General features: G+C 39.9%; 2 protein-coding genes across 6 annotated transcripts in view; one reads left to right on the top strand and one right to left on the bottom strand.

The window, feature by feature from the left end:
• The first annotated feature begins 256 nt into the window (after positions 1-256).
• mcoln3b (mucolipin TRP cation channel 3b) lies at positions 257-9,645 on the top strand. 2 transcript variants are annotated; one of them, XM_078258470.1, is made up of 14 exons: positions 257-461; positions 1,111-1,334; positions 1,419-1,583; positions 1,895-2,048; positions 2,165-2,234; positions 2,345-2,441; positions 3,048-3,147; positions 3,308-3,420; positions 3,922-4,071; positions 4,681-4,782; positions 6,602-6,724; positions 7,280-7,486; positions 8,896-9,023; positions 9,133-9,645. In XM_078258470.1, exons 2-14 carry the CDS (start codon positions 1,113-1,115, stop codon positions 9,170-9,172), a joined length of 1,671 nt encoding a protein of 556 aa, XP_078114596.1. In that variant the 5' UTR covers positions 257-461; positions 1,111-1,112; the 3' UTR covers positions 9,173-9,645. The 2 variants fall into 2 exon arrangements, with proteins under 2 accessions (XP_078114596.1, XP_078114597.1); XM_078258471.1 differs by having other exon boundaries at positions 258-461; positions 8,899-9,023.
• Positions 9,580-14,852, bottom strand: part of LOC144523132 (G-protein-signaling modulator 2-like) — a 22,032-nt gene continuing 16,759 nt past the window's right edge. For all 4 annotated transcript variants that reach the window (XM_078258466.1, XM_078258467.1, XM_078258468.1 and 1 more), the window contains exons 11-15: positions 14,208-14,360; positions 13,403-13,565; positions 12,676-12,861; positions 12,480-12,595; positions 9,580-11,333 (exon numbers count right to left, since the gene is read on the bottom strand). In XM_078258466.1, coding sequence (XP_078114592.1) covers positions 11,166-11,333; positions 12,480-12,595; positions 12,676-12,861; positions 13,403-13,565; positions 14,208-14,360 — 786 coding nt within the window. In that variant the 3' untranslated portion in view covers positions 9,580-11,165. The remainder of the gene's footprint in view (positions 11,334-12,479; positions 12,596-12,675; positions 12,862-13,402; positions 13,566-14,207; positions 14,361-14,852) is intronic.

Here is a 14,852-nt window from a genome sequence, read left to right as displayed (position 1 = left end):
AAATCCCACAGACGTTGCATCTAACTACAGTTTATATACGAATAAATACAGTTTACCGGTAGTTAAACTATAGGAGTTAGCTTGAAATCCTCTTCACACTTTTGTCCTCTTGGCTCATCAGTGGCACTGTTTGGTTGCTAAGGGTAACAGGAGTGGAAAAAAAACGACATGACTGACAGATCCAAGAGCCAATCAGGTCCCGGCAGTAAAATGACGTACAAGTCGTCAGGAGTTACCTGAACCGAGGAGTTTTGCGTAGTCATTTGAGTTTTGCTCACAAGACAACACACACACACACACACACACACACACACACATTTTCGAAGTTTAACAGAGTTTATTTAGCATATTTCAGTCATGACTCTCACAGTAAAACAACAATTTCAGTAAGTTATGGATTTTATTTAAACCAGGACATTTTGGACACAAGCCCGCGTGCCGCAGACAACAGGTGGACATAGGTGAGTAGGCTATGCTATTGGCTACATTTTATTCATTTACCTGTTCAGTGTTGGCCGAGTTCGTCAGGATATGATCCTAATTCTTACACGACAAGTAGCCTAATGAATATTTAATAGTTTGCCGCAATGCTGCTGATCGATTTCAGAATGTGATCTGCTGTGTATTATTCAACAATGCTCTGGTAGTACACCTGACTTGATTCCTCTTCACAGGCAGTTGCTGACTAGTCGTCCATTTGTAAGTTGGAAAAAGACAAATCTGTGCTAAATCTCGTTTTGTGTTTTCTTTTATGTGTTTGAGGCCATATTTTTAAGGGCAATATTGGATTTCACAGTTCAATTCTAATAGCATTTTGTTCCCTTCATGGCCTCTTTTAATATAATAAAGTCCAACAGACCCACAAAGGCCTTAGAAATGTTGAGTTGAATCACAATATGACACAATGTAAAGAAAAGATGTATTGACAGTTGTACTTATAAAGTAAAAGCCTTCAGTTAGCCACCAAAGTTAAACATGTACATTTAAAAAAAAGAAAAGATGGTCAATAATCTTGCATTTTTCCTTTTACATTTTAGTGATCTCAGTATTGGTGTAATGCCAATATGTACTGTAGGCTATTGCAAGTAACTCACTTATAATTGATTATAGATATGGAGGAGTCCAGTGACTTGTATATTGTGTACGAGACAAATGGACCCGCTCCCTGGGCAGACCACCAACATCAGTGTCTGGAGGATCTGGACAATGTGGAATGTCTCAGAAGGAAGATTAAATATTACTTTATGAACCCCTGTGAGAAGTACCACGCTCGAGGCCGAAAACCATGGAAACTTGTAGTGCAGATTATCAAAATTGTTATTATTACTATCCAGGTAACTAATCTCAGACATGACTTGAAAATATGTTAAATATGTTGTTTTCATCACCCTGATAACAGTCTTTTACCCCCATCTCAGTTAGTGTCTTTTGGTCTGAGCAACCAGATGGTTGTCACATTCAAGGAGGAAAATCTGATGACATTTAAGCACCTCTTCTTGAAAGATTTTGTTGGAGGCATGGATACATATGCTGTTTACAGACAGGCTGATGTTTATGATCACATCAATTACATCATTGAACAGGTAACTAGATGTTAGCATTTTCTTTTTATTTCCTCCTTGCGACACATTTTCCTTTTGCTTTCGTGTTACTGCAAATCATTGTTTGAATTTTATAACTGCATGATTATGTGACCATGGCAAGATGTAGCCTATCTCGTTATGGGATTGGACTTTGTTCATGTAGTTAGAATCTGTCATGTTGATTTGTTTATTTTAAATGCATAAATCAAATCCTAAACTGCTGCAGCCACATTTTTTCAGAGAGTTACTTTTGCACCCCAACCGTGTCAAAAAACCTAATTATCCCTAAGATTTCAATTGTTCACTTCTAGTATGGACATCTGCACATCACCACAGTCGGCAATCACGAATATGAGAAAAACGGTGCTTTCTACACCCCCCTGTCGGTGTGTCAGGAGTTCTACAGAAATGGCACTATCTACCCTGGAAATGAGACCTTTCAAATTGATGCCCAAGTGGAAACTGGTATGATGCATGATGCTTGAGTTATGAGTGGAAAATACTTACCACTTAACCAGGTTAAATGAGTTCATTTCTTGCTTGTTTTTCATTGTCTTTTGGTTGTGGCTTGTATCTAACAGAGTGCCTGGAAGTTTATCCGATGTATTATCCGTCATTGCAGGAAGCACATTTTGAATTGCATTTCAAAAGGTTTGCACATAACAGTTAGTCTTTTTCTTGAGGCCCAAATCATTTTCCTCTCTTGGTTTTATACATGATGTGAAAATAACCCTCAGTTAATGTACCTGCTTTGTCCTCAGGATGCTCTCGGTCAAGATCACATTTGTTCTCAAGGCCATAAACTTACAGACAGTGAGACATCGAGAGCTGCCAGACTGCTACGACTTTACTGTTATTGTAAGTCACTTGATTTGTCTTCATGGCTCAGAAAACACTAATGGATCACATCAGACTGTATCTTTGAAAAGCTGTGATATGACACATCTGATCACTTTATTGCAGCTGTAAGGTATTGTATTGTGTAACCTCTCAGTTGAAGCTTAGGAGGAAGTTGTAGTAAACAGAGCTTTTATTTTGAAGGGAAAAACGAAAGTGGAGAAAACTTATTTTCTGACGGTTGACTGTGTTGGGAAGAAATAAAGTGAGACGTGCAGCGCCGTCTTGGTAGCGTGTCTTTATTTTAGAGTCAAACAGTGAGTATAGACAAAATAAGAGACACAGCCATAACGGCGACAAGGAGTCCTTACTGCACTGCACCTGTTCATACAGCACAGATAGGTGTTAAGAGTGTGAATCTTGTGTTTATTTAATAAAACTACTGTTGACACAAATCCGAGCAGTCTTAAAGTAAGGCTGTAGCACAAAGTGCCTTCTATGTTCATAGGTAAATGTTATCTTTAGGGCCTGGAAAGTGAATGTTTAGCTATTGGGTTTGACTGTTATAGGAGTTAGTCCTCAAAAAATGGTCTTTCCTCCTTTAAACACGACTCTCTGGGTTAACAGATAACCTTTAACAACCAAGCTCACAGCGGCATGATAAAGGTTGACCTGGAAAATGACGTTGACATCAACGAATGCAGAGAATGGACAGTAACTGGAGCATGTAAGTTTACTGAGCTAAATTCAGTATGCACAAATGAATCATATGCATTGCTTTAAGCTCATGTACAGGATTCCGGGGATTCATTAAGGCTGCTCTCTAAGCTTGAGACTGTTGTTGTTCATCATTTTCAGATGAGTAAATGAAATGTCTGTTCCCTCAGCTGCTCGACACATATACCTGACTGTGCTGTTTGACTGCCTCATCATTATCACGTGCATCACCTCCGTCACCCTCTGCACACGCTCAGTGATCAATGGGATCAAGCTGCAGTTTGTAAGTTAACTGAACTGACCATAAAAACACAGCAAGTTTGTTTGCTAAGATGTAAGAAAACATGATTGTTGTGTATCTGTTCATTATGCTACTGCATTTTTTTATATATATATATATATATATAAAAAAAAAAATAACTGGACCTGTAAAATGCATTACCGACCTCTTAACTACTATGCTGTTACAATCTGCAATATACTGTATTCTCATAGGTTTTGTATGCGAAATCTTAGTAAAATAACTACAGCTGTCAAACAGTGGAGTGAAAAGAAAAGGTTTTTTTTTCTGAATTGTAATGGAGTAGAAGTGACACAAAATGAAAATACTCAAGTACCTCAAATTTGTACTTATGTACAGTGCTTAAATAAATGTACTTACATTTTACCCCTATTTGATATGTTAAACTTAATTTAAAAAAAATCATCACAAATCAAAAGTACTGACAATTTGCATACTAAGATTAACAGTACAATTACCTGCATTTCCTTCTGCTGTAAACAGGAGTACACACAGTACTGCAAGAATCGTTGCAGTAAAGAAGTCCCATGGTCAGACAAGTTGGAGTTTGTTAATGGATGGTATATTCTGATCATTGCTAGCGACATCATGACCATCATTGGCTCCATTCTCAAGATAGCGATCCAGTCCAAGGTAATGGGGATTTTCTATTACAGTATGAATGAGGATGATCCGTTATTTGCAAAGGGTTTCCACGGGGTCTTAAAAAGTTTTAAATCCATTAAAGTATTGTGTTCTAGGTCTTAAATCATTTTAAAGAGGTCCTAATTTTCCTACGTCCATGCACGTTACCTCTACTGCTCTTTTTTTAGTCTGTGATAGTTTTTGTCTTTTGCTAGCCCAGATATAATTTCGCTGTATTATGGCTACAAATGAGACCACCATCCACAATTTATATTGCAGCCAATCTGCTTTCGTGTAATTGGCGTGAGACTCTTTCGGATTGTACTACAGACATTAAACAGATTTTATTCATCAGCTATGGAGAACTGCAAGTTTAGCGATATTTGGCTTGAAAAAAAACTGAATTTAGGGCTTAGATGATGTTGTGATAAAGGTCTTCAATTTCATTCATGATGTTTTTAAATTTGACTTTGTGAAACCTGCAGAAACTCTGTTGCAATGTCTCTCAATATTACAGCCCATCAATATCAGCTGCTGTTTACACGTGTGTACGCATGTACTCAGAGGTATTCCTTCAGTAGATTTGTCGCATTTTTAAACACCCACTGTTTCTTTTAGGTCCTCACAAGCTATGATGTCTGCAGCATCTTCCTTGGGCTCGGCACCATGTTTGTCTGGATCGGGGTCATCCGCTACATGGGCTACTTTAGGAAGTATAACGTAAGACAGTCTAGATCATATATCAAATACAGCACATGCTCATTAATTTTTTGTCCGTCACATGTAGTACAAAATTCAACAATACCATTGCCACACTGTTTACAATTGAGTTCCCGTACAATGCAAATACAACAGTAGCACAAATCATTTACCAACTGTTCATATTTATAAAAAGCCGCCAAACTTAGTTTTTCATGTAGTTTAAAGGACAATTCCGGCGCAAAATGAACCTAGGGGTTAATGACGTGTACCAAGTCGACTGTTCTCTGGGATATGTTTTCATGCTAATCGAATGTGTCTTTAGCTTGAAACAAGCTAGCGCAAACCGCTGATTAGCTTATAATGCTAGTCTTCGTGGCACTGGTAAAGTAAAAAGAAATCGCTATTTCTATACCACTAACAAGGCTCAATAGCACCACACTTCCACGGTAGCATAATGAGGGCCCCTACATGTAAACCGAAGCATTGAGAACTTTCTAATGGCGTTTTTCCATTACATGGTACCTGCTCGACTCTACTCGCCTCGACACACTGTGCGTCAGTTTTCCATCGCAGATTTTAGTACCGCCTCAGCGTGGCTGGTCGTTATATGCCGGCTCGACGCAAACACCAGCGCACAAGTATAAACATCAGGCCACTTGAGCTTGTTTTACAGTTCTGTGGAGGCTCCACGCAGAGCTTTCGCTGTATACTACGTAAGTGGCCTGATGTTTATACTTGTGCGCTGGTGCGTGTGTCGAGCCGGCCGTGTTTGTGTACGTAGGCTATGGCGAAAGCTCTGCCTGGAGCCTCCGCAGAACTGTAAAACAAGCGGCGCCGCAGGAAACTGCCGTGACCTAACGCGACACACACAACGTGGAAGGTGTGTTGTTGCCACAGCCAGAAGACACATTTAGTTTCAAATGAAGCTGGAGGCAGCAAAAAAAAAAAAAAAACACAGCTGCCTAAACTATTTAAAAATAGCGGGTTTGTTCAGGACACCCCCGTCTGTCGCTTTCACGTCACTTTTTCGGCTCGCCTCAGCTCGCTTGGAACCTCGACTGAGGTGGTACTAAAAAAAGTACCCGTTAGCAGGTACTTTTTTTTCGTAATGGAAAACCAAAAAAGGCGAGTAGAGTCAAGGCGAGTCGAGCAGGTACCATGTAATGGAAAAGCGCCATAAGTGTACAGACAGTTTATTAAAGAGTTTATAAAGACAGAAGTTTATAAAAGACAGTACCGTTCACGTATACAGGCAGGCGCTATCTTAGGAAAACAGGCAGGCGCTATCTTAGGAAAGCAGTCACGATCAGTCGAACGACGAACGCCGTGCTTGAGCTACGTTACTGGTTGCACGACATTCGTCATCGGCGTTATACGCTAATCAGCGGTTTGCGCTAGCTTGTTTCAAGCTAGAGACACATTTAATTAGCATGAAAACATATCCCAGAGAACGGTCGACTCGGTACGCGTGTTATTAACCCCTAGGTTCATTTTGTGCTGGAATTGTCCTTTAAGTTGCTTTGCCAGTATCTGAACACAAACTTTCCTCTTGAAGGGGATTTTTTTTTCCTCACTGTTACAACACATCCTGTGGGAACACACCATATTTCCTACACTTATCGTCAATGAAGCAGGGTACTTTGGCATTTCATGCTTAGGTCTTTGTTCAAAATTTTATCCATGAGGTTATTTTTCCAGCCCATTTCTGATAATTGCCCCAAATTACAGGAACTGTAAAAGAGAAACTCCATTCTTGTGTGTGGTTTTCCAGATGCTTGTCTTAAACGTACATTTTTCAGATCTTTTACCATCCGTTGTTATCTGTGGCTATGTTCAGATTCTCATCCTGACACTGAGGGCAGCTTTCCCAAATGTTATCCGTTTCATCTGCTGCGCTGGAATTATCTACCTGAGTTACTGTTTTTGCGGCTGGATCGTCCTCGGCCCATACCATGAGAAGGTAAGAAGTGTTTACATAATACAAAGAAAGGTCTGCTGGATTTTTACAAAAAAAGCTAACCAGGTTCTGCTCGTTTCAGTAGTAAATCACAGCTGTGGAAAGTAACTAGGTACATTCACAAAAGTACTGTACTTAAGTACAATTTTGAGGTACTTAAGTTTATACTTCTACTCCACTACAATTCAGACACAAATATTGTACTTTTTACTCAAATATATATTTTTTTATAACATAGCTACGAGTTAGTTATTGTATATACAAAATAAACAAAAAAGGTACAATATTACAGGTTAAGCTACCCAACAGTATATACACATTTGTTAAAACCTTTGCCAGCTGCAACATTAAGGTGACACATGTATGCATGTCCTGATGCATCAATCAATTCCACTAATATAACATTCTGAAATGAGCAGTTTGCATAGTTAATATCCAAAAGTAAAAGTACTAAGTATATTTTGATGCAGTTCCTTTTGTAAATTTCTAAACTGCAGTACTGTTACTTTAAGTAAAAGATCTGATGACCTTCCTCTTCACTTTGCCCTTTTGTTTTAGTTCCGGACCTTGAACACAGTGTCAGAGTGTCTGTTCTCCCTGATCAACGGAGACGACATGTTTTCCACCTTTAAAAACATGCAGCAGAAGAGCAGCCTGGTGTGGATCTTCAGCAGGGTCTACCTCTATACCTTTGTCTCGCTCTTCATCTACATGATCCTCAGCCTTTTCATCACAATCATCACGGACACCTACGACACCATCAAGGTGATGGGGTTTACCCCTTTTCTAGCATTTACCATTATTATTTTCCCCACCTAGTTTTGAAGGATATGCTGGTTATTCAGAGAAGAGTGTTTTATTTGCAGTTGTTAAGCAAACTATGCAACACAATCTCACAGCAGTTTGTGAAATGGTCACGTAATTTAATCTATTTGATTCGTGTACACGAACACGTTTCTCTGGGTTTTTTTTTGGTGATTGTCAGCACGTTTTTTTATAATACCAGGGTCAAAGACGAATAACGATTTAACATTTAAAAATGTCAAAAAAATGCCAATTTAAGTACTTTCTATTTTTTGTCCTCTAAAAACATGGGCTACATGTTATATAAATCTTTACTTAAGTAAAGAATAGATGTTAATACAAAATAAACCCTAGATTGAGGTCTTATCTTTGCCATTATGAGGTACCTCCCCCCGCCGTTAGCGTAGCATCGCGTACCTGTAACCAATCCAGCCAGCTACAAAGAACTGGTAAGCATCCAGACTTTTAAAAGCTTTGAGATCAGCACCAGTATATGGGGATACCCCGTTTACCACATAGTGGTACAGATCCCGTGGACTGAAGTCGGGCAGAATTACCTTAATGAGGTCTGTGAAAACAAGGGAGGAAGAATTAAGGGTCAGTATCCAATCCTGCTATCTCCAACTTCTCCAAATACTGCTCTTTGTGAGCACCTACCAGATGCCCTACCTCGACTGATAACGGCACGACAACTTTTTGTTCAATAGAAGATAAATACAGTTTATTCAGTGTTATGTATTTCAAACTGAAACTTTCCGATCGTCTACTACACTGTTTAGCTTGTTATTGCTGGTGATTTTGCCGTCCATCATGGCGTTGTCACGTGGTCACGTGTTTGCAAAGGGTCTATACAGCGGGACGAGTTGGGTTTAGGAAAAAGAAGAGCGGCACGGTTGGGTTTGAGGAAAACAATAACGGGACATGGGACAACAACGGCACGGTTGGGTTTAGGAAAAGAAGAACGGGACGGTTGGGTTTAGTAAAAGAAGAAAGCGACGGTTGGGTTTAGGAAACGTGACATGCAGGCCACGATCCCCGGTCTCCAGGGTGAAAGTCCTGTGTTTGACCCATCCACCACCCCAACCAACCTCCCTCTGCGGATTTTCGGGTTTTCATACTACTCGCTACCGTAGACGCTCTTAATGCTACGTCATCTTCTCATTGAGAATTGTGCTGTGATCATGAAAGATAGTAACCGTTGAAATACATTAGTTTAAAAAAACGTGCTGACAATCACGAAAAAAAACGACAAACGTGTTCGTGTACATGAATCAAATATATTAAATTACGTGACCATTTCACGAACTGCTGTGAGACTGGGTTGAACTATGCCGCACGCTGTTAACTGTCACTTTTTGTCACTCATTGAGCAGCAGCAGCAAAGTGCAACTCCGACATCAGAGCTGCAAAAATTCCTGTCGTTGTGTGAAGATCTGCCTAACTCTGGGGTGTACAGACTCGACGAGAACAGCTGCTTCTTGAACTGCTGCATCAAAAGGTAGGTCAAATGCAGCTCACACTGTGCAACGCTAACTGCTTATATTCTATGTAGTTGCTAGACATATCATCTCCAAAAGAATCTAAGCCGAGCCATTTTCTCCTTTCAGGTGTAGGAAGCATGAGGAGACGCTGATGTCGGAGGCATAGCAGACTGCTAATGTGGAAATATTGAAAGGCTTTACCATATAAACTGTAACCTTACAATTAATGTGCACTTTATACTGTTATATTCAGTAGGAGAGTCTTGAAAATCCTTTTTTTTTTCCCATTTAACATCCCAGTTTTGCTCAGGTGATTTGATTTAATGTGAAGGAGAAGTTTTTCAGTACTGAAAAGACCAAACTGGAAGGTAAGAAACGAAGGAATTCAAGACAGATTAAGTCTGGTCTCTATGATGCTGAGAGCACTTTGTAAATACACTTATTGATATTGATGTATAGATGAAACAAAGTGACATATTTGGAATTTTAAGGTTTTTCCAAAACATGTCCTTTGGAAGGATCCCCATGTTGTACACTGAAGATAATGAACAAGGTTAAATAAGTAAGTTGTAATGTAAAATCATGAGATTTTATTTCTCCATTGTCAGGAGAAGGTTCAATACAAAATCTATAACATTTCTTTTCTCTCACACTATAGTTAATCCCCTGTAAAATCTTGTTACAAAGAAAATGCCCATTTCAATTCATGGCAATAATAACTCTATACAAACCTTAATATAAAACTGACATAGTTTAAGTCTTTAAAAAGCAATATCGGGAAACAGATACTATAATTGGCTCCACTAGCCACCACTGCAGTAGACCTTTATTTCCCCAGAGAGGATGTCATTTGAGTTATTGTTGGAGAGGTCTGAAATCAATTCAAACAGATGTACCACTCTGAAAGACTTCCTGAAATCAGAAATAGGCAGAACAAGCCGTGCAATGTTCCAGTTTGCTTAATTGCTTGAGATAGATTCATATGTCTCTTTTGTCCATCATTATAAAGCAGAAATCCCTTTGGTTTGGCTTATGTCCTTGGATACAGTACAAACTACTCGAAACACCACAACCCACAGTTTGTGTGAGTGGCTTGATGCAAGCCTCCAGAGTAGGCTGACGTCACTTGTGCAGAGCTCTCTGATTAAAACAGGCAGCAGGGGGTGCCACAAACAAGGTGGCAACCCAGAGACACCGTTGGCCATCTAAAAACAAGTCTTAAAAAAAAAAACTAAAAAAAAAAAACTTAAATTTCCCATTTTACAGTCACAATGACCAGTATTGTTTGAGAAGTTTCCCAATAGTGTCGCTTGGTGTCCCTTGTATTCTTGCCAGTCTTGCAGGAACGTTGTCAGGACAATACAAAAAGGCGGGAATCAAAGTATAAAAAAAACCTAACCTATAAAACCCTGACTGATGAAAAATGGAAGCCTGGTTATATATGTATCCTGAGTGAAAAATGACTCATGTGCCTCTTTCACACCAATGACCAGGGTTATCTGACCCATGTTCAACCCTTCTTTTAAAAATTCAAACCAAGCCGGTCAACAAGGGTGGAGCCCTGGTCATGACAATTCAGATACAATCTGGGTCGCAACCTGGGAGTGATGCATACCAATTACAGTACCTCCCGTGCTGGACATGGGTGGGGGGGGGTTATACATCCTATTCAGTGAACAGCTAATGTTGTTACCACCAGAACTTGTGTTTTGTCATTGAATTACTCATTGTTGGCTACAGTTGGCTCTCTGCAGCCTGCAGGTTGAACTGCAGCTCGGGCGAAGAGAGAGAGAGAGGACAAACCTGTGAATAAGAGAGACTGTTCCACAGCGATTACGTTCTAAAGCACAAATAAATAAACAAACACTCTACAGATGATTTTGTGGAGACAGACGCTCTCAGTTCAAGTGAGACTAAAATGTTTTTTCCTCAAAGTGCACAGCGACCTTGACGACTGTGCCTCCCGTTTTCAATCAATTACATAATTTGTCCCACCCCTTTGTTAGTGACCCTGGTCGTGTGCAATTCACATTGAAATCGACCCGTGTCCGACCCACCTCTTGACCTGAGTCGCGAAGCCGAGTTGGTCAATGTGGGTTAACCCTTTCAAGCACAAAGTCAACCCTGGTTGATCCTTTGGTGTGGGAGGGGTAATGGAGTCAGTCTGGTTTGGATTGGGTGACGCTAGGGGGCGGCAGGACTCGCTGCTCCTCCATCCTGTTGGATTGGGAACGCATGATGAGACTGAAGAAATCCTCGTCCGGAACAGTTGGTCCTTTGGTTTTAGAGGGTGGAGCAGCACACCTCTGGTCGTTCAGTCGGGAGCCCTAAAAACATTGACGAGAGACGGCTCAGTCACATTAGCTGATGCTCATCAAGAGCAATTTACAGTTTTGCACGAGCGTCTATGTATGCATCTCTAAAATTTACAAATTGCCTTTAATTGAACCGTTCAAGAACCTAGTCTACACCTTTCCACTCTGTAAACTGAAAAATAATTGTATTGAACACCATCTAAAATAGTAATTTTTAATATAGAAAATGTGCCTGAAAAGCATATAGGTCAAGTTTTATTTGAGAGGTCTGTAATTTTCCAATAATTGCCAAGATGTTTCCTGGAAATAACCATGTCAGGTGTTACTAATTATGGGGAAAAAATACTTGATCTAAATAATAGCTAGTGTAACCTAATAACTAACTAAAAGTAACTAATATTTTACTCTTTGCACAGCAGGTCATATCAACACGCACAAATGTGTAACCTTAGAGAGGCATACAATTAAAAAGGCCAAGTGTGTAACGTGTTTAGTTGTTAATTATCAAAATCTGTGTTGTCTGTTCACAAACTTGTCCTTTTTCATGAATATTTACCGCCACCATCAATTCCAAGTATTCCTTTTGGCTTGAAATTTTGCATTTGCATGAACTGGTGTAGACGCTCTATATTCATCTTGAAATATTTTGGCCGGTAAGGGACATACAGGACATACTGCTCCGCCTTTCACGTTTTCGCTGTCACATGATAAACTCACAGGTGCTGCTAATGCTGCTAATGGGTATCGTAGCTTCCCGGCAAGTTTGAAGAAGGAAACATGGAGGACCACACGTATTCAAAATCCAAATTTTAGGAACAGGAGTCTTCTTCTTCGCCCAGAAAAAGAAAAAAGGATATTGAAAAGAGCAAGAGACCGGCTTTTTGAAGCGTGAGGGCTACCGTAGCTGTGATACGTACTTTGAACTGCGTGGTGCGAGAGAGTTGATTGCGATATATGATCTCAACGCTAGATGGGAGAAATTCCTACACATTGGACCTTTAAAATAATATTAAGCTCTTTCTCCCCGTAATTAGTAACAGACTATGTAGTTCTTTCCAGAAGACATCTTGAAATTACAAAAAGGTAAAATAAAGTGTTAGTAGAATACTATACTGTATGCTTGGGCAGCAAGCAATATACAGGATTTCTTTCTCTCACCTGGCACTTAACTAAAATGTCGAAGAAAACATCGTCCCCGTCAGGCTGCTCAGCACTTGCCTCGAGGCGACTGTAGAGGGAGGGTGTGAGAGAGGTATCTGTATTGGAGATCAGGGCTGGGAGGAGAAATTAGTATTAGTCACGATGTGAGTAGTAGTACTGAGGTAGATGACAGAAATGGGCAGTATGTGGTTACCTTGCGGGGGGACTTGATCTGTGTTGGAGGTGGAGGGTGTACGAGGCGGGTTGGAGGTGTTGAGACGTAAGCCAGGAAAATGGCTCAGGCTGACTCGTTGGTCGTCCAGGCGACGGGCCTGGGAGCTGGCCAGCAGCTCCAGGAAATGACCAGGATCCTGAAACGGCGTTTCGCACTCCAAAATAGCTAGAAACGGAGATACTTATGAGCTGTGTGTGATTTTTAACAACAATGTATGTGTATTACACTTGTGGTGTGCCTTTTACTCCTCTACCCAGCATTTCAGAATTTGTAGGGGGTAAACACAGGACAAAAAGAGTTTGAGAAGGGTTGAGATATTCATGGGTTACAGTTATTCTATGAAATTAAAATAAAACTCAAACCAAAATCAATCTTTTGAGTGTCAGTTACTCATCATAGATTTTGGGTGGTGTATCACTTCATCTTTGAAACAAACACAAAAGGATTCCACAACATTTCATATGTAAAGGACATATTTGTGGAAATGCTGCATTCACACCATATAAGAGCAAAACTGACTGCTTACCACAGCAGACCGAATAGGACGAGTAATTGGCTTGTTATTAATAAGGGACAAACATGCAGCGGAATAAGAAAGGACCATCAAGCACAAATTTTCACTTGTATTTTTCCTAGAATGAGTAGTCAGACAATGTACTATTCCATATGGTGTGAACACAGATGGGAACACAAGGGGCTGACTCACATTTGCTTTCAGCTACAGGTGGGGTGGAGGAGGGAGAGGAATGAACAGTGGGATGGCTCTGGTCATCCAGTAGGGAGCACCTTTGGTCGTCCATCCTGTTGCCCTGGAAACGAGAGAGGAGGTCGAAAAAGCCATCCTCTCCAATGGTGTCCCGTGATCCTGGCTATGGTGTTAAAAAACAAATAGACTTACTAACATTGGAAAACGGCTTCAGATAAATCGAGCAGGATAGCCGACAGGCTAAATACAGGAAAGAAAGGGTAAACATCACGGACACACCGCATCCCTTCCTACTTCTTAACTCTCCTGTTATAGGTTAAAGCAGCAATTTGTAAAGTTAATTTGTCAACTGACAAAACGTATTCAGATTCTTCAAAAACGTTGATTATCGTTCACATTTTTCAAAGGGGTAAAAAGTGAAAGCTGAACTATTCTGTAGAGTTTGTAAAAGGAAGTTTGTTCTTGTGCATAGCAGCGCTTTTAGATACAGTTGCATTCCTGTGTGTGGACACAGAAGGCATAAAGTCATTGACTACACTATATAGTTTGTAATACAAAAGTTTTCATTTGATAGAAAACTATTATTTAAGCTATTCATTTTGAAATTGACTTGGCTCAGTCAGAAACAAAACATTTCCTCCTAAAGTCCTCCTACTGTATGTGGAAGAAAATCGTTGGTAGAGGGGCTGTCATAGGATACATGTTTCACTTTTAATGTTTTCTTGAGGGTGAATCATCACTGCCCATCTTGTGGGTCCCAGGGATGTTATGAGTGAGCAGGACAATCTAGTGTATTTAGAATTACCTTAGGAGACAATGGTGCCTCCTGCTCAGGAGCTGAAGGCTCGTGCTTGTTCTTCTGCTTCTTGCTTTTCAGCCGGTGGAAGAGGAAGAGCTTAGTAGAAGCCTTGATTGTGTTGTTTTTTGAAGACCCGGGGAATATATCCTCTCCCCAGTCCTGTACATTAAAAGTGCAAACAGATTGATCATTTTAACTGAACATCGCTGATAGATTCATGTTAGGTCTGAACTACTTTTACTAGCTAGTTGTACCCATGTTAAACACTGTAGGGTGTTAGGTGAAAAGTTTTTTACATGACAAAAACACAAGTTTCTTTTTGATTTGGACTACATGTTCCTAGAGCCATAGCACATGGCTGATTTAATTAATCTTGCATTTTGAAAATATGCATATGTTTTTAATATGCATCACCTTAAATGAGCATCAATCATTTGGCATTTTCTTAGTCACAACAGCAGTTAAGTCGAAATAAATTAACCATGTAATTTGCCTCAAATGATCTAAAGTAAGAAAATAATTAATATAAATGACAACCAGAGTAGTGCTTACAGTTGGACAGTTTGTTACAAGCTAGATTTATACGTCAAATACAAATTGGGAAGGTTGATAATGTGTATGCAAACTTAAAGTTAAACCATTTAATTTGTT

The sequence above is a fragment of the Sander vitreus genome, chromosome 9 (assembly GCF_031162955.1).
Source record: "Sander vitreus isolate 19-12246 chromosome 9, sanVit1, whole genome shotgun sequence".
NCBI lineage: Eukaryota > Metazoa > Chordata > Actinopteri > Perciformes > Percidae > Sander > Sander vitreus.
The sequence above is the reverse complement of the archived record's forward strand: the minus strand, read 5'-3'. Positions and strand labels throughout refer to the sequence as shown.

What these genes read in the sequence shown, in the direction of transcription:
- mcoln3b (XM_078258470.1), top strand. Translation starts at nt 1,113, where the DNA reads ATGGAGGAGTCCAGTGACTTGTATATTGTGTACGAGACAAATGGACCC. An exon ending in GCTACGACTTTACTGTTATT is followed by an intron (nt 2,442 to 3,047) that starts GTAAGTCACTTG and finishes CTGGGTTAACAG; the next exon opens with ATAACCTTTAACAACCAAGC. An exon ending in ACACCTACGACACCATCAAG is followed by an intron (nt 7,487 to 8,895) that starts GTGATGGGGTTT and finishes TCACTCATTGAG; the next exon opens with CAGCAGCAGCAAAGTGCAAC.